The sequence below is a fragment of the Hypanus sabinus genome, chromosome 25, assembly GCF_030144855.1.
Source record: "Hypanus sabinus isolate sHypSab1 chromosome 25, sHypSab1.hap1, whole genome shotgun sequence".
In the NCBI taxonomy this organism is placed as follows: domain Eukaryota; kingdom Metazoa; phylum Chordata; class Chondrichthyes; order Myliobatiformes; family Dasyatidae; genus Hypanus; species Hypanus sabinus.
In genome coordinates, this window is record NC_082730.1 from 14,702,004 (window position 1) to 14,727,176 (window position 25,173).

General features: G+C 41.4%; 1 protein-coding gene across 1 annotated transcript in view; it reads right to left on the reverse strand.

Moving 5' to 3' along the window:
- The window catches only part of LOC132380892 (titin-like), a 112,398-nt gene that overhangs the window by 15,107 nt on the left and 72,118 nt on the right, over positions 1–25,173 (reverse strand). Inside the window, exons 10-13 of the mRNA XM_059949809.1 lie at positions 12,790–13,110; positions 9,781–10,101; positions 3,384–3,704; positions 2,119–2,439 (exon numbers count right to left, since the gene is read on the reverse strand). Of these exons, the coding sequence (XP_059805792.1) occupies positions 2,119–2,439; positions 3,384–3,704; positions 9,781–10,101; positions 12,790–13,110 (1,284 nt within the window). The remainder of the gene's footprint in view (positions 1–2,118; positions 2,440–3,383; positions 3,705–9,780; positions 10,102–12,789; positions 13,111–25,173) is intronic.

Below are 25,173 nucleotides of genomic sequence, written 5' to 3' on the forward strand. Positions count from 1 at the left end.
AACTATAAAAGTAAGCAAATTACGTTCAGAACTGAAATTCACAAAAATGAATCTCAGACACAACGCCAGTCACCACTTCAGCTGATTCAGAAGCCCATTAGTTGCAGGTCACAGCCTCAGTTCAGCACCGATGAGTAAACCCTGTGGAGCAGCAAGCTGAACACTGGCCCATTCCTTGCCTACAACAGGCATTCCTGTAGGGTTTCCCATGGATTTTCAAGGTCTATCATTCTGTCTCAATCATGAAGTGCAACAGCCTTGATCATTTCTGTTCAGAGACTCAAATAGAAGGAATGGGCTTCCTTCGCATTATCTCAAAGTGAGTGATCTATTTTGATCAGCAACCAGAAACACAGTTTCAGTCATCACTAATTTACCTGGGCTGTTCAGGAAATTCTAAAGTTACTGATGACCACAAGACAAAGGGACCACCAGACACAAGAGTAGAATTAGGCCATTTGGCTCCGCCATTCCATCATGGCTGTTCCATTATGTTTCTTAATCCCAAACTCCTGCCTTCTCCCTGAAGCCTTTTGTAATCTTACTAATCAACAAACTAACAAGCTCTGCTTTAAATATACCAACAAATTGACCTCAACAGCCATGTGAAGTAATGACTTCCATAGATTCAATACCATCTGGTCAAAGAAATTCCTCCTCAACTCTGTTGTAATACAAGGAGTTTGCAAGTTCTCCATGTGGAATGCATGGGTTTTCTCTGGATCTCCTGTTCCCTTCCAGTAACTGTAACCAGGATCAGTGGACAACAAACTGTGCAAACTTTGACTTTGTTATCCCCAAACCTGGCCACAAAGCTATCTATGCCGCCATCCAAGTCATTAACATACACCATAAAAAGTAGCAGTCCTAACACCGAACCCTGCAGAACACTACAAGTCACTGACAGACAAACAAGGTAGCACCATTTTGTTCACATCCTTTGCCTCTTGCCAGTCAGCCAATCTCCTATCCATGCTAGAATATTTCTAGTAACACCTGGCTTCTTATCTTGTTTAGCAGGCTCATGTGTGGCACCTAGTCAAAAGTCTCCTGAAAATCCAAGTAAACAATATCCACTCTCCTTTGTCTGTCCTGCCTGTTGTTCCCTCAAAAAATTCCCACGGATTTTTCAGGCAAGATTTCCCCATAATGAAACCATATTTTATTATGTGCCTTCAAGTACCTTGAAATCCTATCCTTCATAGTGAACTCCAACATCTTCCCAATCAATGAAGTCAGGCTAACTGGTCTATAAATCCCTTTCATTTGCCTCCTGAAAGAGTGGAGTGACATTTCCAATTTTCCAGTCCTACAGAACCTTTCAAGAATCTAATTATTCTTTAAGGATCACTACTAATGCCTCCACAACTTCTTCAGCTATCTCTTTCTGAATACTTGGTTTGGTCTATCTGGGGCAACTGACATCTACCTCAACTTCCCAAACACCTTCTCCTCAGTAAAAGCAATTGCACTCACTCCTGCCCCTTGACATTGCTGCATTTCTGTCATACTGCTTGTGTCTTACTCAGTGATAAATTATTCAAAATACTGAATAGGTTCATTCTACATTTATCTGTCTCTCATCATTACCTCTCCAGCACCGATATCCAGTGGTTTGATATCCACTCTTGCATCTCCTTACACCTCATATATCTGAAATTGTTGGGTGTCCTCTTTTATATTATTGGCTAGTTTCCCTTTATGTTTCATCTTTTCTCTCCTAATGACTTTTCTCATTGCCTTCTGTTATCTTTTTAAGCGTTTCCCAGTTCTCCAACTTTCCACTATTTTGTGCTATATGATCTTCCTTTTGTTTTTATGAAAGTGTCACTGTCTCACAACCCAATAGCCATTCTAGCATCCTCAATGTAGAAGCTAGAAGTATGAATGGAATGCTTTCTATTTGTCTGGATTTGCAAGTCCATCTATAGTTAAGATGCTCCACATTTTTCAGGAGAAGTGATAGACTAAACTGTTCACCCCACCCCATGGAGGCTGCAACGTGTAGCTTCTACAATGCAAAGAAATTCCTTACCCTCACTAGGCATATAAGAGCAGCAGCAACAGAGTAACAAAAAGAAATATTTAAATATATCCTCCCTTGAAATTAGAACTTACTGATGCCATTGATTTCTGTCACATAACTGCAGATCTCTCCGTTGTTGAAAATGATCACATTAATCATTCCACTGTATATTACTCTAAGACTATTGGAGGCACTGCAGTAATATTGATGGTGGGTTTGGTTGAAGTATTGACAGTGCAGAGTCAGCTCCTTGTTATCTGAGATCTTTGGATGCCCAGATGAGGTTTGTTCATACCATCTGTACTGAATGGGAAGAGATCCCTGGAGAGACTCACAGGACACGGACACTGAGCCCCCAAGACGTGAGACATTTGCTGGTGACAGATATTGAAGCACAGGAACCGACACAGGTTCTGTGGGAAGGAATTAAACATTCAAACACTGAATGAACATCGGCAAATCAGACACTCTTCAGCCACTTCATTTGGTACATCTATTTACCTGCTTGTTAATGCAAGTAACAAAAACAGTCAATCATGTGGCAGCAACACAGTTCATAAAAACATGAAAGCATAGCCAAGGGATTTAATTGTTGTTCAGGCCAAATATCAGAATGGGGAGGAAATGTGATCTCATGACTTTGACCGTGCAGTCAGATGAGGAGGTTTGAAAATCTCCTGGGATTTTCATTTACAACAATCAGTATATTTTCCAGAGAATGGTGTGAAAAACAATAAATATCCAGTGAGCAGCAATTATGTGAGCAAAATGCCTTGTTAATGAGAGAAGAATGGCCTGACTGTTCAAACTGACAGAAAGATGACAGGAATCCAAATAAGCATGCATTACTGCAGTGGTGTGCAGAAGAGCATCTGGACACACAACACATTAAAGCTTGAAGTGAATAGGCCAAAGCAGCAGAAGACCATGAAAATACACTCAGTGGCCACACTATTAGATATAGGAGTTACCTAACGAATTGGCCCCTGAGTGTTCAAAGGCAGCGTATTTGTGAAATATCCATCACAAATTTGGTGGCTTTCACGAGAAAATGAAATTTTGACTGGGTTCAGTGACCAGCCGTAGAGAGGGAAATATTTGGCACTGATATTAATGCAGAAATAGTGAGGGATGGACAGGGCCTGGATAAAGATCTTCTAATATGTGCAAAGGCTGAGCAGGATTGCTGTTCTTCAGACACATCCACGAGATGGGCATTTCTCCATTCAACAAGCTTGCCCTAGTATCAACACATTGTCACTCCCCAAGATGCCTAATGCACTGACCCTTCCCAGAGGAAGCATGTTTGAGACATTTACTTAATTGAAGGCACAAAGTTAATCCCTGAGAAACTTACCATAAGATACTTGTAAATGTACATAAAACATTGGATCGGCATCTGGTGTTGTAATTCCACAGCTGTACCATCCTGTATCTCCAGAGCGAAGATTCTTCACAGTAACATTAAATATTCCCCATTCTGGATTATCTGAAATTGCCACTCGTCCCCTCCGTCCATGTTGCTGTTTTGATTCCACTGTAATTGAACATTGACGAGTCCATCCATGGCACCAATACTTTGTGTGTGAGCGGTACTTTTCTTCATAGTGACAATCGATTGTGATAGCTCTTCCCACAACTCCTCTTACATACTGCTCTGCCCACAATGCTCCTGAAACTGAGGGAGGCATTTTCAGATTTGAGGGGAAAGGAACAACTTAATGCAAACAAATATCTTTGAATATGACGGTAAAAACGGGTCCAGGTCACGTCCAGTATGTGGTCCATGACACCACAACCAATGATTTTGGTCTGAAGTGCAGTCAGTGCTGTTACCGTGTCAGTGCTCTCTCTCCTGTGTCAGTACATTGTGGGTTCACTTCCCACTTCACAGTCCTAAGCAGTCCTGACCTTCCACTGCAGTACTGAGGGAGATCTGCAATATTGAACTTTCAATTACCTCAGATAATGTCAGCCTTTCAAAAGTACACAAAGGTTCTAGCTGTTTCATCTGGGATGCTTCCACATTTGTGTGTGTGTGTGTGTGTGTGTGTGTGTGTGTGTGTGTGTGTGTGTGTGTTTCTTGGATTTCAGGGAACTCTGTGTTGAGTCGGGAGTCAATAGGATCATTTGAGGTCACGTTTCATTTCGCTCCATGACACCAATGTCCTGATATCTTCCACTAACAGACACGCATCTAATCTGCAAAAAGAAATCCCTCATGATATTTGAGACTGAACCCTCTGGTTCCGATGGAAGTTTTATATTTCTATCTGTCAGGTATTTCTATGTGCAGTTAGAAGGTGCTGCAATAGTGCTCATAACCAGTTTATTGTCTAGAAATCCAGGGGTGGTTTCAATTTCTTTTGGCATAGATTGAATGTTTAAATACAATCCATTAATTATTTCTGGAATATCAAAAGCACATATCAATAACGATAATGATCAAATACCTGATTGTCAAAATCCCATCTGGTCGGAATGGCCTTTAGAGACAGAAATCACTCAACCCTACTCACCCGAGTTTACTTGTGACTCCATATCTAATAATGTGCTTCACAAATTGCCCCACAGAAATGGTCCAGGAAAGACAGTGAATTCAACACAATAAAGTTGATTGTTGGAGTGATCCTTGCAGAGTGAGACCAGATTCCAGCAATAGTAGAATTAACAGTTACACTGGATCAGATGCAGCACAATAGTGATTACAAAAAAAATGTTTTAATTAAGGAAATCTGTCCAAACTGTCAATTGGCATAAATGCATTCCACATAGACCGAAAAGTCAACAGCATCATCCCTCATCACGTGCCCACAACTCTTCACAAGTAGTGATTTTTATTTGATTTGAGTCAGTATTGTTACTGCCTACTAATGTCTCAGTGTGTCTCTACATTACTGAGTCAATAGGTTACTGATCCAGTCCCATTCCAGGCAGGGGAGCACAAGATCAGTGGTGGGTAACTTACTGGAGGCGATTGTATGAGACAGAATCTACCTGAATTTGCAAAGGCAAGATCGGATTTGAGATAGTCAATGTGAGTTTTGTGCATGTCTGTGGAAGGAAATTATGAATTTTGGTTAATTTTGAGTCTGGCTAGGTATTGCTCAAGACCTGGGCTATGAGGCTGACTGGATAAAAGGCAGATGCTTCCTTGCTTGTGTGAGCTAACTATAGTCAGACATAGATCATGCCAGCAATGAGGTATGGTTAACCTTCTTCCGATTTTGTCTAGCAAGTAGCAAATAGAGGAACTAACATAGCTGTAAAATATTCTATAGTGGTTAACAGTCATCGCCTGCAATGGGTCATAACAACGGTAAGTATCAAGGCGGTACTCAAGGAAGAAGACCAAAGGGTGAATCTTCTCTGCAATCGAGGCCTGCTGATCCGTTGAGAAAGGCGCCGATGAATAAGATTACAGGAAAGAAGGTTGAAAGTATAAGAAAACAAAACAACTCCAACTGTGTCACCCGTGGACAAAGTTTGGTTGGAAACGGGAGACGGCAGGTACTCTTGTCATCTATTCTCGTGAATGCTGGCCTTCATGGATGGGACATGAAATACAGTTGGAACAGCATGTTACTCATTTGAAGGATGCTGACAAGAAGTTACCTCGACTACTCTGTGCAGTTCCAGGGGAAGGGTGTGAGTAAATTAGACAGGCTACAGAGAACATACACAAAGATGCTACTGAGACTGGAGAGTTTGGGTTATACAGAAAGTTTGCAGACGACGCAAAGGCTGGTGGTGTTGTAGATAGTGTTGAGGATTGTCAAAGATTGTAGAGAGACTTTGATAGGATGCAGAAGTGGGCTGAGAAGTGGAAGATGGAGTTCAACCCGGAGAAGTGTGAGGTGGTACACCTTGGAAAGACAAACTTCAAGGCAGGATACAAAGTAAATGGCAGGATACTTGGGATTGTGGAGGAGCAGAGTGATCTGGGGGTACATGTCCACAGATCCCTGAAAGTTGCCGCACAGGTAGATAGGGTAGTTATGGAGTGTTAGCTTTCATAAGTCGTGGGATAGAGTTTAAGAGTCGCAGGGTAACGATGCAGCTCTATAAAACTCCGATTAGGCCGCACTTGGAGTACTGTGTCCAGTTCTGGTCGCCTTACTATAAGAAGGATGTGGAAGCATTGGAAAGGGTACAGAGGAGATTTACCAGGATGCTGCCTGGTTTTGAGAGTATGCATTATGATCAGAGATTAAGGGAGCTAGAGCTTTAATCTCTGGAGAGAAGGAGGATGAGAGGAGACATGATAGAGGTGTACAAGATATTAAGAGGAGTAGATAGAGTGGACAGCCAGCGCCTCTTCCCCAGGGCACCACTGCTCAGTACAAGAGGACATGGCTTTAAGGTAAGGGGACGAAATTTCAAGGGGGATATTAGAGGAAGGTTTTTTTACGCAGAGAGTGGTTGGTGCGTGGAATGCACTGCCTGAGTCAGTGGTGGAGGCAGATAAATGAATGAAATTTAAGAGACTATAGATCGGTATATGGAGGAACTTAAGGTGGAGGGCAATATGGCGGGGTCAGGGTTTAAGGGCCAGCATAACATTGTGGGCCGAATGGCCTGTACTGCACTGTATTGTTCTTTGTTACAGATAGGCTGGAACTATTTTTCCTGAAGCGAGAGTGGCTGAGGAGTGAATTATAGAGGTTTACAAATTAAGAAGGAGAAACATGTGGTAGATGGTCACAGTGTTTATCCCAAATTAGGGAAATTAAAAACTAGAGGGCCTGGACTGGCAGTGTTCCCCACACAGAATAGTGTGTACATGGAAAAGGCTGCCAGAGGAAAGGCTAGGGGTAGGTACACATACACTATTTAAAGTAAATTTGGACAAGTTCATGGACAGGAAAGCTTTAGAAGGATACCAACCAAATGCAGGGAAATGTGCGAAGCTCAGGAAGACACTGAGGTCAGCATGGACGCCTTGGGCCGAAGCTCCTGTTTCCATAACCTATAACTCTGTGACTCTGCAGCATCCTCTCTAAACTGGATCACACTTTTGAAAGGTTAAATTTAGAGTTCTATTTCATTGTATCTGTTTGACAGCTTATGGAATTATAGCCAATCAGAATCCACATCAAGCTCAAAGTTCAAAGTGCATTGATTATCAAAGTATGTGTGCCATATACATCCTTGAGATTCATCCCTTTACAAGCAGCCATACAGCAAAGAAACGGAATAGAACCCATTTAAAAATAAACTGTCAAACACAAAAATTGCAGAAGAAAAACCGTGTAAACCTGAAAAGTGAGCAAACTACATTTAGAAGTGAAATTCATGAAAGTGAGTCATAGACACAAAGCCAATCATTGGTGCAGATGATTGAGATGCCCGTTAGTTGCAGGCCACAGCCTCAGTTCAGCACAGCGGTGAGTAAAACTTCCAGAGTAGCGAGCTGCCTACCAGCCACCACTCACCTACGACAGGCATTGCTGTAGTATTTTACGTGGATTTTGAAGGTTTATTATCCTGTTTACAATCATGAAATGCAGTAACCTTGTTCATATCCATACATAAACCCAAAAAGAAGGAATGGATTCCCTTCTCATATCTCAAAGTGAGTGAGGTATTTTAAACAGCAACCAGAAACTCAGTTTTAGCCATCTCTAATTTACCTGGGCTGCTCAGGAAATTCTCAAGCTAATGATAACTATAAGATATTGGAGAAGAATTAGGCCATTTGCTCCATACAGTCTGCTCCACCATTCCATCATGGCTGATATATTATCGCTCTCAATCCCAAACTTCTGCCTTCTCCTTGTAACCTTTCATGCCCTTACTAATCAGAAAATGATCAAGCTCCAGTATAAATATACCAAATGAATTGGCCTCAATAACCATAGAATCACCACCCTCTGACTAAAAAAAGTCCTCCTCATCTCTGATGTAATGTAAGGAGTCTGCACGTCTTCCTCGTAGAACATGCTGAGCTTCCCTGGGAACCCTCAATTCCTCCCACAGTCCAGAGATGTGCTGTGCAGGCTAATTGGTCATTGCAAATTGTCCTGTGATTAGGTGGGCGTGTTCCAGTTCTGTCAAGGGTTGATCAGACGTTGTGGCTCGAATGCCGAAAGTGCCTTCTCTCCACTCTATCAGTAAGTAATTAAATTAAAGAGACGTTGTTGTAATCTGAGGGTGTGGCATATGGTCTTGGTCTCCCCCGCTACAGGACACATCCTCTCTGTACCCATTCTATCTAGGCTTTTCAATATTCCATGGGTTTCAATGAGATCCCCCTTATTCAATGTCAAAGTCAAAGTAAAAATTTATTATCAGAGTACATACATGCAACGACATACAACCCTGACATTCTTTTACTTCAGGCATACTTAACAAATCTATAGAACATTAACTTTAAGCAGGATCAATGGACAACAAACTGTGCAAACTTTGACTTTGCCTTTGTTGTACCCAGACTTGGCCAGAAAGCTATCAATACCATCGTCATCATTGACATGAAATGTGAAAACAAGCAGTCACAACACAGACCACGTGGAACACCACGAGTCACCGACAGGCAAATAGAAAGGGGCCCTTTGTTCACACTCTTTTTCTCCAGCCTATCTCCCAATCTTCTATCGATGCTCCAAACTTTTCATTAATGCCATGGCTTTTTATTGGCTTTAGTAGCCTCATGTGTGGCACCTTGTGAAAGGCCGTCTAAAAATCCAAGATGTTTCTTTGTCTACCCTGCCTGTTATTTCTTCAAAAAATTCCACCAGGTTTTTCAAGGCAATATTTCCCCATAAGAAAACCATATTTTATCATGCGCCTTCAAGTGTCTTGAAAACTCATCCTTAATAATGGGTTCCAACATCTTCTGAACCACTGAAGTCAAGTTAACTGGTCTATAATTCCCTCTCATTTGTCTCCCTCTCATCTGAAAGAGTGCAGTGACATTCCCAATTTTCCAGTCCCACAGAACCAACCCAGAATCCAGCTATTCTTTACAGATCACTGCTAATGCCTCCACAATTTCTTCAGCTTCCTCTTTAAGAACCCTGGGGTGTAGTCCACCTGGGCCAGGTGACTTATCTACCTCCAGACCTCCCAGCTTCCCAAGCATCTTCTCCTTAGTAAGCGGAACTGCACTCACTCCTGCCCCTTGACAATACTGAATTTCTGTCAAACTGCTTATGTAAGATGCTTATTAAGTGATTCCTCCATTTCTTTGTACCCCATTACTCTGTCTCCAGCTTCATTATCCAGTGATCTGATATCCGCTCTTGCTTCTCTCTTATACCTAATATATCTGAAAATCTTCTGGTCTCCTCTTTTATATTATTGGCCATTTTCTCTTTATATTTAATCTTTTCTCTCCTTTTGGCTTTTCATGTTGTATTCTGTTGGGTTTTTTTAAAGTTCACCAATTCTCTAACTTCCCACAAATTCTTGTTATATTATGTGTCCTTCCTTTTCCTCTTATGACAGTGTCACTGTCTCATGACTCAACACTCATTCTAGTATCTTCAATGCAAAAACCAGAAGTTATGAATTGAATGTCCCCAATCTGCCTGGAGCTGCAAGTCCAACTATGTTTAAGACATTCCAAACTTTCCAGGAAAAGTCAGAGAGTTAACTGTTGACTACACTTTGATCTACCCCATGGAGGCTGCAATGTGTAGCTTCTACAAATGCAAATAAATTCCTTACCCTCACCAAAAGTATAAGAGCAACAGTAACAGAGTAACATAAAGAAATATTTAAATGTATCCTCCCTTGAAAGGAGAACTTACTAGTGTCATTGATTTCTGTCACGTTACTGCAGATCTTTGTGTTGCTGAAGATTGTCACGTTTAGCATTCCACTGGATGTTATTCCAAGTCTATTCGAGGCTTTGCAGTAATATCGATGGGCTTGAAGGTCTAAGGATTGACAGGGTAGAACCAGTTCATTGGTGTCTGAGATCATTTGATCCCCAGATGAGTGTTTTTCATGCCAAGTGTACTGAATGGGAAGGGATCCCTGGAGAGACTCGCAGGACACTAACACGGAGCCACCGAGATGGGAGATACTTGCTGGTGACAGATATTGAAGCACGGGAACAGACGCAGGTTCTGTGGGAAGGAACTCAACAATCAGACACTGAATGAATATCTGAAAATCAAACACTCTTTTGCCACTTTATTAGGGACACCTGCTCACCTGCTTGTTAATGCAAATATCTAATTAGTCAATCACCTAGCAGCAATGCAGTACATAAAATCATGCAGACATACTCAAAAGGTTCAGCTGTTGTTTAGTCCAAACATCAGAATGGGGAGAAAATGTGATCTTAGTGATTTTGACCATGGAATATAGTCGGTGCAAGACAGGGAGGTTTGAGTATCTCGGAAATTGTTGATCTCCTGGAATATTCATGCATAGTCTGCAGAGTTTACAGAGAATGTTGCAAAGAGTATCCAGTGAGCGGCAATTCCGTGAGCTAAAATACCCTGTCAATGAGAGTGGATAGAGGAGAATGGCTAGATAGTTTCAGGCTGACAGAAAGATGACAGAAATTCAAACAAACATGTGTTATGACAGTTACTGTATGCAGAAGAGCATCTGAACACACAACACATTAAAGCTTGAAGTGAATGGGCCACAGCTGCCGAAAACCATGAACATACTCCTTGGCCAATTTATTAGTTATAGGAGGTACCTAATAAAGTGGCCACAGAGTAGTTAAATATAGCAACTTGTGAGATATCTGTCACATGTTTGATGGCTATCAGGAGAAAATGACCTGCTGTATAAAGGGAAACATTTCAGAATCAGAATCAGGTTTATTATCACTGGCATGTGTTGTGAAATTTGTTAATTTAGCAAAAGCATTTAAATGCAATACATAATATAGAAGAAGCAAAAAAGAATAAAATAATAATAAATAGTAAATCCATTACAGTACACATATATTGAATAGGTTAAAAATTGTGCAACAAACAGAAATAATATATATTAAAGTGTTGTGGTGTTCATGGGTTCAATGTCTATTTAGGAATCAGATGGCAGAGGGGAAGAAGCTCTTCCTGAATCACTGAGTGTGTGTCTTCAGGCTTCTGTACCTCCTCCCTGATGGTAACAGTGAGAAAAGGGCATGCCCTGGGTGCTAGGGATTCTTAATCGTGGACGCTGCCTTTCTGAGACGCCACTCCTTGAAGATGTCCTGGGTACTTAGTAAGCTAGTATCCATGATGGAGCCAACTAAATTTACAGCCCTCTGCAGCTTCTTTCAGTCCTGTGCAGTGGCCCCCCCTCCCCAACCACCAGCATACCAGACAGTGATGCAGCCTGTCAGAATGCTCTCCACGTTACATCTATAGAAGTTTCTGATTGTATTTGTTGACATACCAAATCCCTTCAAACTCCTAACGAAGTATATTCACAGACTTGCCTTCTTTATAACTGGGTCAACAGGAACCAGGTTAGGTATCTGAGATCTACACACCCAGGAGCTTCAATTGCTCACTCTCTCCACTTCAGATCCCTCTATGAGGATTGGTATGTGTTCTTGAAGTTCACAATCTGTTCCTGAATTCCACAATCAGCTCTTTCGTCTTACTGACGTTGTGTGCAAGTTTGTTGCTGTCCAGTTGGCATATCCCACTCCTATACACCCTCTCATCTTCATCTGAGATTCTACCAACAATGGTTGTATCATCAGCAAATTTATAGATGGTATTTGACAGTGATATTAATACAAAGATTGTGAGGGATGGACAGCTTCTGGACAAAGATCTTTTAAACTGTGCTGAGGCAGAGCAGAAGGAGAAGGAGACTGCTGTTCTTCAGACACATCCACAAGATGGGCATTTCTCCATTCAACAAGCTCAGCCTGGGATCGGCACAGTGTCACTCTCCAGGAGTTCTCATGTTCTGACCCTTCCCAGAGGAAACATGGATGAGAAATTTATTTCATTGAAAGCACAAAGTTAATCACTGAGAAACCTACCATCAGATATAGTGCCTATAGTCAAGAGATTCTGTTGTTGTTCAGAGCAAGTATCAGATGGGGAGGAAATGTGATCTGAGTGACTTTGACAGTGCAATGATAGTTGGAGTCAGACGGGGCAGTTTGAGTACCTCAGAAACTGTTGATATCCGGGGATTTTCATGTACAGCAGTCTTCAGAATGGTGTGAAAAACAAGAAATATCTAGTGAGCAGCAATTCTGTGAACAAAAATGCCTTGTCAATCAGAAAGGTCAGAGGAGAATGGCCTGACAGGAATTCAAATAACCACACATTATGACAGTGTTGTGCGGAAGAGCATCTGAACACACAACACATCAAAGCTTGAAGTGAATCATCACAGCAGCAGAAGACCATGGACATATGCTTTGTGGCCACTTTATCTGATATAAGAGTAACCAAATGAAGTGCCCACTGAATGTTTACAGGAAGCAACTTGTGGGATATCTGTCAAGTTGGCTTTCAGACAGAAATGAAATTGTGACCTGGTTTAGTGACCTGCCTTAGAGAGGGGAACATTTGGCACTGATACTAATGCAGAAATAGTGAGGGATGGACAGAGTCTGGATAAAGGTTTTGAATATGTGCAGAGGCTGAGCAGGAGGAGGAGGAGCAGATTGCTGTTCTTCAGACACATCTATGAAATGAGCATTTCTCCATTCAACAAGCTTGCCCCCGATACCAGCACATCGTCACTCCTTGAGACATCTAATGCTCCGAACATTCCCAGAGGAAACATGGATGAGACATTTATTTCACTGAAGGCACAAAATCAATCACTGAGAAACCTACCCTCAGATATTTGTAGATGTAAATGAAACATCAGATCGGAACCTGGTGTTGAAATTCCACAGCTGTACCATCCTGTATCTCCAGAGCGAAGATCCTCCATAGTAACAGTAAATATTCCCTGTTCCGGGTTATCTGTGATTGACATTCGTCCCCTCTGTCTGTGTTGCCCTTTAGTTTCCACTAAAACTGAACATTGATGAGTCCATCCATGGCACCAATACTTTGTGTGCGAGCTGTACTTTTCTTCATAGTGACAATCGATCGTGATCGCTCTTCCCACAACTCCTCTTACAGATTTGTCTGCCCACAATGCACCTGAAACTGAGGGAGGCATTTTCAGATTTCAGCAGAAAGCAACAACTTAATGCAAACAAATAACTTTGAACATAAGGGTAAAGTAGGTCCAGGTCATGTCCAGCTTGTGGTCCATGACAGCACAGCCAATGATTCTGGTCTGAAGTGCAGTCAGTTCTGTTACTGTGTCAGTACATTAAATTCCTACTGTAGAGTTCTGAGCAGAAACCCTGGGCTGAATTTCTAGTGCCGAACTGAAGGAGAGCCACAATGTGGTTTATCAATTACCTCAGACCATGTCACCCTTTCAAATGTACACTAAGCTCCCAGAGAGTTCATTTGGGATGCTCATGTGTGTGTGTCTCGGAATTCAGGAAACTCTGAGGTTGAGATGGGGACCGGTAGGACCATTTGTGGTTATGCTTCAATGCTCTGCATGTGGCCAATTTCCTGACATCCTCGACTAACAGACACATCTTCAGAAAGAAATCCCTCCTGATGTCTGAAACTGTGTCTTCTGGTTCTGATGGAAATTTTACATCTTGCATTTGTCAAGTGTTTCTATGTGCAGTTAGAAAGTGGTCGTTACCACTTTAGTGCCTAGAAATCTAGGTGTGATTTCTATTTCTGTAACAATACATTGGGAGTTTAAAGATAATTTATTAATTACTTTTAGAATTAAAATCAACATCAGTAATGATAAAGATCAGCTACCAGACTGTCAAAATCCTTTCTGGATCGGAAAGGCAATTCCAATCAGAAATCAGAAATCTCTCATCCCTACACACCCTGGCTTATCTTTGAATACTGCTCTAGTAATGTTCTTTACCAATTGCTCCACTGAAATGGTCCAGGAAGGACTGATTTTAAGGCTATAACATTGACTGTCATAGTGATCCCTGCAGAGTGAGATAAGATTCCAGCAATGGTAGACTTGATGTTCTTGCTCAACAGCCTTCGGAAAATTTCTCCACCTAGACATATTCTCTCCCCACCTGGCTCCACCTGATTCCCCTTTTCTCCTTATCTGCTTTCCCACTCTGCCATCAACAAATTCCACCCCTTTTCCTCTCCATTCCATTTATCTGTCGTGCTTCACCCCTCCTCAGTCCCCGTCCACCGAGTGAACCCAGTCTCACACCTTCGCCTCTCCTATTTACACTATCTCCCTCTCCACTCACACCTGATGAAGGGTCTCGGCCCAAACCATTGACATTTCCCCTTCCCCTGACAGATGCTGCTTGAACTGCTGAGTTCCTCCCCAGGAGTTTCTCTGAACTCCAGTTTCTAACATCTTTAGTGTCTACAGATATTCAAGTACTCTTCTGGAAATGGTGTATGGCCCCCAAAGAAACATTGATTAAAGAATGTCCAGCGCAGGTTGTCACTCACCAGGTAGGAAACCAATCAGAATAATCGAAGTCCACATCATTTTATTCACAGATACTCAGCCAGGACCTGTCTGTCCTCAGAGAGAAATGACTGTGAAATAAAAATGAGGAAGAAGGCAGCAGGAAGTTTGTTCAAAAAACCACAGTGTGTGGTATATGACAATCTGACATGATTTTTCTTATACTTAGCAATACAGAAACAATTCCCAAAGACCAAATGAAATTGTGAGAAGTGTTAAAATATTGGTCAGAAGTGACAGTAAATGTTCTAATCTGAAGCAAAAATAAATGGCTGGCGGTGTCGTGAAGCAGGGGATTCATCTGAAATGTTGACCACTCTGCCTCTGCAGATCCCACATGACTCCCAGAGTTCCTCCAAAAGTTTTAGTTTCTTGCTTGTTTTAAGACGTTAGCTGTGTTGAGTCATGGTAGAAAGTATTCATGATGAAAAGTTAATGGTGGAAAGGGAAAGAACCCAAGCTGGTTGTTGTGAATGTGAGAGGGAAGTTATGTCACCCCTAGTCCAGACCAGGAGATCATTTAATGGCCTGTACTCACTGGAGATTAGAAGGATGGGAGACGATCTCATTGAAAGGCCTATATAAAGAGAATGTGGAGTGAATGTTTCCTATAGTAGGGGAGTCTAGGACCAGAGTGCACAGCCTGACAGTACAAGGATGGTCCTTTAGAACAGAGATGAGGAAGAATTTTTTGAGACATAGAGTGGTAAATCTGTGGAATTCACTGCCACAGACCGCTGTGGAGGCCAAGTTATTGGATATACTTAAAGTGTGATTAGCTGTAGCAGTCCAAAATGGGAATATTTGATGAATCCCATTGGAGCTGTATGCAGAGTCACCTCTTATCGGTGCCATCTTGAACTTTAACTACAAAAGTTAATTGTTCAACCCTGATTTAATTGTAAACACAAGAAAATCTATATTTGCTGGAAATCAACACACAGAAAATGCTGGAGAAACTCGTCATCTATGTAAATGACAGTTGACATTTCGGGACAAGACCCTTCTTCAGGACTGAGAAGGAAGGAGGAATGTTTTGGAATAAAAAGGTGGGAGCAAGGGAAGGAGGCTAGCTGGAAGGTGATGGGTGAAGCCAGGTGGGTGGGAAAGGTCCAGGGCTGGAGAAGAAGGAATCTGATAAGAGAGGAGAGTGGACCATAGGAGAAAAGGAAGAAGGAGGGGAGCCATGGGAAGTAACAGGCAGTGGAGAAGAGGTAAACTAAGAGTCACAGCCTGATACCTCGACAATGTATTCATATCTACAGATGCTGTCTGCTGAGTTTCTCCAGCATTTTGCTTGTGTCGGTTTTGATTTCATTGTAGTTTGAGAATTGAGGTGATCCAAGAATCTGGCTGATTTATATTACCATGATTTTTTGTTGCTGACTTTTCAATTGTTTATAAACACTTAACTCCACATTGTATGCAAATAGATAAATGATAAAATAATTCTGTATACATGTGGAGCTTTTTGAACTTTGGTTTTGTTAAATTTGTTTTTGGGGAAAACAGTGCAGTGAGTTTATATCTGCTTAAATACCATGCATTGTATAGAATGACTCTATCGTATCAGCCACTGCTGTGATCTATGTAATGTTCACCCTCGGTGAAGGATAAGGGAAGATAAATCTTTATTTATCCAGAAGGAAATTATTGTTGCCCAGTCAGACATATGTCCTTCAAAATGCAAAAAGTAAGCATTGATGTGGGTAGAACTTCTGTCTTCTTTAATTGTCTTAACAAACAGAATATGAGAAGTGCCAGTGGATGCTACACACTGGCAGATGTTCTGGTCTCTTCCTGCATTGGCCCATCACTTCTTGGAAAACTTCTTAGTAACCATGGTTCAATATGCTGATGAGAACAAGTGCAGAGATGCAAAACATCTTCAGCAAAGCAGTTTTGTTTCAGCAACTAGATCACTGAACAACAATAACAGTTTGGCAAAGAAAAGTGAAAAGGCCACTTAGCCATTGTATTTAAACCTAATCGCAGTCATGTACATAATGATGGGACTGTAAAACTTTTCTCATTTATTGTTGAGAAGATATCCAAGAACTGAAGCTTCATAAGGTATTAGTCAGATTGCACTGGGAAAATGGAGACCATACTTGGGCCCCTTATCTATTGAAGGATGAGTTATAATTAGAAAGGGTCCAGAGGGGGTTCACAAGAATGATCCCAGGAATGAAAGGGTTAACAAGTAAAAATTGTTTGATGGCTCTGGGCCAGTACTTGCTGGAGTTCAGTAGAACGATGGGGAAATTTTATCGAAATCTGTTGAATAGTGAAGGGCCTAGAAACTCAATGGAGTGTATGTGGAGAAGATGTTTCCTATAGTGGGGAGGCTCTGACCAGAGGGTATCGCCTCAGAATACAAGGATGTCCCTTTAGGTGAGAGATGAGGAGGAGTTTTTTTAGCCATATGATGGTGAATCTGTGGAAATTCACTGCCATAGGCAGCTATGGAGGCTATGTAATCTAGTTTGAAATGGTTTTTGATTGGTAAGGTTGTCAAAGGTTTCAATAAGAATGTGGTTGAGGGGGATAATAAATCTGTCAGTATTGAATGGTGGAGCAGAGTGAATAGCTGAACGGCCTGTTTATGTTCCTATGTCTTTTTGTATTATGGTCTTACGTGACGGAGCAATGCAGGAAGAGGGTGGAATAGTTTGTTTTCATGAGGCATCCACTGGAACTTCCCTGAATTCAGTTTTTTAAGTCAAGTAGAAGGGCACAGAAGTTCTAACTACATTTTTTGAGAATTGCTTTGTGATGTCCTGGTTCAGAATCAGAATTGGATTTATATACATTGCCATCTGATGCAATTTTTTGTTTGCAGCAGAGAGAAAAACAAAAGCAAGCTCCTTCCCTCAGACCATTACAAGCTCAGGTTTATTAGGTCCAGATTCACAAGTGGGACGACTGCATCTGGAATTACCTGCAGCTAATCAACACCCAACAGATAACCCTGGGCTGAAGAGCTCAAGAGCTCCAACCAGACTCTGGAGTTACTGCTAAAGAATGATAAAGAAGAATATTTTGAGATATTCCTCCTAGTGAGTGGGGCATTTCAAAGTTCAAAATTCACATTAAATTTATCAACGTGCCGTATGATGTCAGCATAAACTACCTTGATTATAAGACAATCATGCAGTTCACCTTGTCTCATTTCCAAGACCCTTTATTATACATTCATGGGTTACAGTCACAGATTAGTACTGAGAAAAGTTACACCTTCTATCTTGCAGATTCGTGCCCTGATGACCGATGCAAGCTGCAATAATTTTCAGCTCACTCATTTTATTCAGCACCCAACTTTTATTTACATTGATCATTCTCATTTAGGGCTTTGGTATAGTGACTAGAAATATTCATGTTTGTGTCTTTCTCACTCCATTTCTTCAAAATGCATTTTGAAAGGTCAGTAATCATGCACCTGATTGAAGTCCAAAATGTCATGATAAATTTATTATCAAATTACATTTATGTCACCATATGCTACCCTGTGATTCATTTTCTTGAGGGCATTCAAAGTAGAACAAAGAAATACAACAGAATCAATGAAAAACAACACAATATGGAGAAACAATGTGCACAGGAAGACAAACTGTGCAAATTCAATAAATAAGTAAATATATAGCACTAAGCACATGAGTTGTAGAATCCTTGAAGATGAGCCTGGAGGTTGTGTTTAGTACTTCAGTATTGAAGTGAGTAAAATTATCCACACTGGTTCAGGAGCCTGATGGCTGAATTGTTCCTGAACCTGGTAGTTTGGGACCTGAGTCTTCTGTACCTCCTTCCCGATGGCAGCAGCATGAAGAGATCATGTCTGGATGATGTGGGTCCTTGATGATAGATTCTGCTCTCTTATGGCGGTACACATTTGTAGATGCGCTCACTGGTGGGCTGGGTTTTACTGATCAGATCAGTCTTAACCAATCTCCATACTGACCATCCCTGAGTAATGAATGAGTTTGTTTTTACAGATACCTATAAATCAACATTACCCATATGTCTGAAAACACAACAAATATCATTCAATACAGTATCCATACCTTCATGGTATTGTAGTGAAAGGCATCAACTGTATTTAAAACTGACAAGAAAGTATATTTCTGAAAATCAGAGAGAAAGAAAACTAGTTCTGTTATTTGTTGGAACTTTGAACATAGAGCAGTACAGCACAGTAAGAGCCCTTCAGCCCACAGTGTTGTGCTAATCTATACTCCATGATCAATCAAATTTTTCCATCCTACAGAGCCCATAACACTTATCTACATACATACATGTGTATGTCTTTTTGAGAGCCTCTTTAATATCCCTATTGTATCAGCCTCTACCACCATGTCTGCATGGTGTTCCAGGGATCCATCACTCTCTATGTATATAGAGAAAAAAAAACTACCTCTTGCATCTCCCTTAAGCTTCCCTCCACTCACCCACCATTAATAGACGTTCTCTAGTATTGGCCATTGTCACCATGAGAAAGAGGTGCTATCTGTCCACTCAATCTACGCCTTATACACTTCTTCTACACCTCTCTACCAAATTTCCTCTCACCCTCCTTTGCTCCAAAGAGAAGATCACTGACTGACTCAACTTTTACTTTTCCTCATAAGAGATGTTCTCTGATCCAAGCAGCATCTTGGTAAACCTCCTCTGCATCTTCCCTGAAGCTTCCACAGCCTTCCTACAATGAGGCAATCAAAACTGAACACAATTCTCCAAGTGTGATCTAACCAGAGTTCTGTAGAGCTGTAAAATTACCTTGCAGCTCTTGAACTGAATTCCCTCGAGTAGTGAATTCCAACACCTCATACACCTTCTTTTCCACACTTTCAACCAGCACGGTAATTTTGAAGAATGTAATGGACCTGGACCCCAGTATCCCTCTGTTCCTCCACATTGCTCAGAATCCTGCCATTGACCTTGTAACCTGCCTTCAAGTTCGATCGTACAAAATGCATCACATCACGTTTTTCAGTGTTAAGCTCCATCTACTACTTTTCAACCCCACTACTGCACCCTGTCTTTATCCTGTCGTAACTTACAACAACCTTCCGTACCATCCACAACACCAACAATCCTCATGTCATGTGTAAACATGTGTACATACATTCAAATTTTGAATTGAGTAACATAACAGGGGCTTGTTTATAGGTAGAAGTTTCCATAAATCAGGAGTTCCTAACACAGGACTGAACTGTGTCACCTTTCATCTGACACATCGTTCCTCTGACCAGACCTGTTTTCTCAACTGACACTCTTCCACTTTTAATCCGGATCTGAGGAAGGGTCCCTGACCTGAAAGTAGGTTCAATTGAAACGTCCACTGCTTATTCCTTTCTATAGATGCTGCCTAACTTGTCGAGTTCCTCCGGCATTTGTATGTGTTCAATCAGCATGTTGGAGGAAGACTGCTGAATGGTCTAACTCAACATCAGCAGACTCAAAGATCTGATCATTGACTATAGGAAGTGGAATCCAGAGGTCCATGAGCCAGTTCTCATCAGGGGTCAGACGTGGGAAGAGTCAGTAACATTAAATTCCTTGGATCTGTCCTGGGTCCTTATTTCAAAGGTTCAAAGGTCCAACTTAATGTCAAAGAAATGTATAAAATATACATCCTGAAATGCTTTTTCTTCGCAAACATCCATGAAAACAGAGAAGTGCCCCCAAAGAATGAACAACAGTTAAATGTTAGAAACCCGATGTCCCCCCAGCTCCCCCCTCCCGCACGTAAGTGGCGGCAAGCAACAATCCCCCTCCCCCGACTGGCAAAAAAAAAGCATCGGCACCTGCCACCGAGCACTCAAACACGAGCAAAACAACAGCAAAGACACAGACTTTCAGTTACTCCAGAGGCTTTGTGTTTCATCTGAAATTTGACATAATAATTGAGAAGAAGGTGTCTCTGTTTTTCCCAGCGAGTGGGGAGGCATAACAAACAACCCGCTGGTTTACGATGTTAAAAGTCTGTTTCATTGCATTTTCCAAGCTCTGATCCCAAAGGTCTCAAAGATCCCGGGTCTTTGGGCGCAGAGCTGATATCCTGACTCCCCAGATGAGACGCAGGTCTCCTGACGTGCTACTGACCCTCGATCCACCCATTTCTAGTACCCCAAGATCTTAGGCTTCCAAATCCGAGCCAGACTCTCAGGCCGAACCCTTGGCATGCTGAACAATGGCCAGTCATGAAATGGTCCCATTCCCTCAAAGAATTAAAGTCAGCATGTAATTCCAAGTCAGGGCCAAAAGAACCCTAAAAGGGACAAATAGAGTTATTAAAGATGGAAACAGAGTTGTTTCCAAAGATGCAAGCAAAGGAGTCGCCATTTAGCACCATCTTAACTTCACTCTGCCTCTGAGTGTATTTTCTGCCTCCATTTTCCTGGAAGTTTGTGAAAATCAAAATGTCATCTAAACCTTTGACAAAGTTCCATAGATGCACTATGGAAAGCGTTCTTACTGGTTTCATCATGGTATGGTATAACAAAACCAATGCCCATGAACAGAAAAACCCACAAAAGGTGGTGAATACAGTCCAGGTCATCATAGATAAGCCCCTACTTACTGTTGGGTATATTTACAAGGGGCATTGTCGAGCAAAAACAGCACCCATCATTTATGAACACCCATACAGGTCTTATTAATAGATTCTAACATCTTACCAACCACTGAAGTCAGGCTAATTTGCCTATAATTTCCTGCTTTTGTCTCCCTCCCTTCTTAAAGTGTTGATTGATATTTGTAATTTCCCAGTCCTATGAAACCATACTTGAAAATTTACTGCTAATTCCTCCTTCTGCTAACTTCTGCTAACTCAGCCCAAACCCTGCTGACCTGGTCTCTGCAAAGAAAACAATGCGGGTTTCAATTCTTCTAATTAGTTTCCTACTCAGTGAGTGACAACCAACATCGGACATTTTCTTCATCAGTTTTTGGTTTGGCGATCAAAGATATTGGAAACTGCAGTTCATTGAAAACTCCTGGAGGAACTCAACGGGCCAAGCAGCATCTGTCAGGGGGAAGGAAATTGACAATGATTTGGGTTGAAACCCTGCAGAGAATCTGAGTGGAGGAAGAAGACTGTGTAAATAGGAGAGTGGATATTGGGGAAATAACGGTCAAATCAAAATAAGGAAGAATGGAGCAGGAAGTCCAATTTTGAACTGTAGCAAACTAACTGAAGTGTGATATGTGACGAAATGAAAAGTTCTTAGTTATATTTAAAAAAAATAAAAGACAGTTCCCAATGACTGAGAGAAATGATGAACAAAGTTGCATTGTTGGACACCAACAACAGTAGATGTTATCATCTGGAGCAAAAATAAATTGCTGGAGGTGTCGTGAAGTAGGGGCTTAATCTGAAAATGTTGACCACTCTGTTCTCTGACTCCCCAGGTTCCTCCAGAAGACTTTTTTCTTGCATCAGCGAATCATGAGTCATTGAGTTTCACAGTGAGAAATTAACCGAGGAGCAGAAAATAATGAGAGGAAGAGGAAGGAGATTATCAATATGTTCTGTTGTTGTTCAGAACAAACCACAGAATGGGAAAGAAATACGATTGAAGTGACTCTGGCTGTGGAATGATTGTAGGTCCCAGATAGGGTTGTCTGAGTCTCTCAGAAACTGCTGATCTACTGCAAATAGCACACTAAACAGCTCGAGTTGTAGTCGATTTCAGAGTTACAAAAGAGTCCTCTGAAACCATAGGTAAAACTGTTCCAAAACAGTTCAGAGAATGGTGCAAACAATAAAACAAAAACATCTTGTGAGTGGCAGGTTCTGTGGGGGAAAAATGCCTTGATAATGAGAGAGATTAGTAGAGAATGATCAGCCTGGTTCAACATGACAGTAACTGAAATAACCACGTGTTACAACAATGGTGTTCAGAAGCTTAGCTCTGAAAGCACAACATGACAAACCTTGAAGTGGACGGGCTACAGTAGCAGAAGATTGCAGACATCCACCCAGTGGCTGCTTTATTAGATACCCCCTGTCGAATATATGTTGTGTTATTTTGAGTATGAATGGAATAACCGCCTCCATCAACAACCACCCCCATCTGTTTCAACAGCGGGGAGGGAGGAGAAATTAAATTAAACCCAGAGGTGTAGTAGTTGGTCCAGAGCTTATTGACAGAGGCAGAGCAAAATTTCTGAAAGTCACCGAGCCTGTCACGTTGAACAATCTTGTTCATCATGATAAATTGGTCAAAAATTTAAATTTAGAAAAGTTAGAGTAGGTACAGATTTGAAGCAATTTAAACTCGTATTTGAACTTATCCAAATCAAACAAATTGCTCCACTTACCTCCCTCATGTGGTCGGTATCTCCTATTCATCCCGCTGCCCTTGTAGTGGTAATGGATTCCTGTGTTAGGCACTCTCCAATGTAAACCAGGGAGGCCTTTGATCATCAGGAGTCTGCATGATAATCACAAGGTAAATGTCAATTCTGCCTCTGCACAGGTACCTAAAATTTGTATTATGAATGTCAGTAATGTTCTTCATTTGCTGCAAACTAAAGTCATAGAGTCAGAATATGAAAGCAGGAACAAGCTGTAAATGCTGGCTGCCTGCCTATACTTCCCATTGGTCAGAGAAGTTAACAAACTCTATATCATGCTTATGCTTAGTTAATATAACATGAAACAGTCAAACAACAGGAAAAGGTCTGCCTTTAATATGATGCTAAATATGCTAATCAAATCTCCCTGGATATGTTCCCTATCACTCCATCCCAGCATATTCATGTGTGTGAGTAATTGCCTCTTAAATGTCATCATCACATCTTCTCCCACTATCTAACCTAGCAGTGTATTCCAGGCATGCACAACTATGTGCAGAATTCTCAATAGTATATTCCTTCAGGTTTTACCAATCTCTCCTCTCATATTAGATCCTGGAGAAAAATACTTTGACTCTGCCGTCTCTGTCTAAGCTGCTTAAAATTTCATACACTTCTCTCTGATGTCTCCTCAGTCTTCAGAGAAAACAATCCTAGTTTGTACAAGCACTCCATACAAGTTATATACCCTAATCTAGAAAATAAGCAGGTAAACCTCTTCTGCAGCCATTCGAAAGGCTCCGCATCCTTGCTGTTATGCAGCAACCAGAACTACGCACATACTCCAAATGTGGCTTAAGCAAAGTTTTATACAGCTGCTACATGCATTCATAACCTTTTTAGTTAATATCCTGACTGAAGCCTGTTTTACCACCAACATTGTATCTGTCTATGTTGCCAGCTTCACAGAGTTATAAACCTGCACTCCAAGATTTGCACATCCTTCTGGATCTGCCTTGGTGATAATTCAGTCAAATCTGCTTTGCAGAACCTGCCTCTGAGGAAAGAGCAAAGCAGGAAGCAGACATGATGTAGGAGGGGCTTTTCATGGAATCAAATTCAGCATGCAATACATGGCTTCATTTCCTTTGAAGACTGTGTCAGATCTTTTCAGGCAATGTTTAAACTCACCTCTTCTGAAATATATTCCATTGGTCAGTGTAATTTCAATAGCTACGATGGGATGTCACTTTACTTCAGTTCAATGCTAGAGGGGAAACAGCCGATTGGAATTACACATTCATGCATTGTGATGACATGGATTTTAATACAGTGGTAAAATCTGCGTCAGCTCTGTTCTTGAGCCAAATTAAATCCATTTTGATAGGAAATGGTCTGTGTGAGTCGCTGAAGTATTTCTCATAGAATGATACAGGACAGAATTTGTACAGGTCACATGTACAGTATCTCTCGTGATGAGATCTGAAGGATTATTAAATATCGACTGTTCCTTTAAAAAGAGAGAGAGAGAGAGCAGAGAGTGTGTGCTAATTCAAAGATGAGAGTGAGAGCAACAAAAGCCCGTGAGTTGCCTTGGAAACGGCAAGGCGAAGCTATATGATGGACAGCTGGTGTTCAGCACTTGTGGAATATATACAAGGTCAACTGGCTTTGCATTCAGATACACTGAGACACACGGATGACACTGGGTGAGCTTTGTGTGCCCACGACAAGGGTAGGTTTTCCTCGCAGTGTGGACAAAGGGGTGACCGGTGGAAAGCTATCGGTGTGTTTAACACTTGCCTGGGTTGATAGCTGTACCACGTGAAAACAGCATCCTCTTTTGGTGTGGTCACAGTCGGTGACTTTAATAAGTTTCAGGAGCAGGAAGATGATGTAGTAGATTCAACGGCATCGGCACTGGGAAGACAAAACATCTTCCTCTCTCTCTTCAAACTACTCAATTCAATATCCAGATGGAACTGACTTCTTACCTATACCATCGTAAAACTGTATCATTTATCACCTGAGCTGGGAGAAGCTTGGGACCTTTATTTACTCACTTATATATGCATATACTCTGCTAACCTGTTTGCCTTATCTGGTTTTATATTACTTTATTCAGATTCAGTTTATTGTCATTTAGAAACCACAAATGCAATGCAGTTAAAAAATGGGACAACGTTCCTCCAGAATGATATCACAAAAGCATATGACAAAACAGACTACACCAGAAAATCCACATAACGTTTGGCAATCCCCAATCCAGAGTCCGGAGATGCTGCTGCATATTAATATCGCGCTACCATCTTAGCACGTTTTCCGGAAAGGAGCTCCAAATCGACCAGACTAAACAAGACCAAAAACTAAAGCTGCAAGAC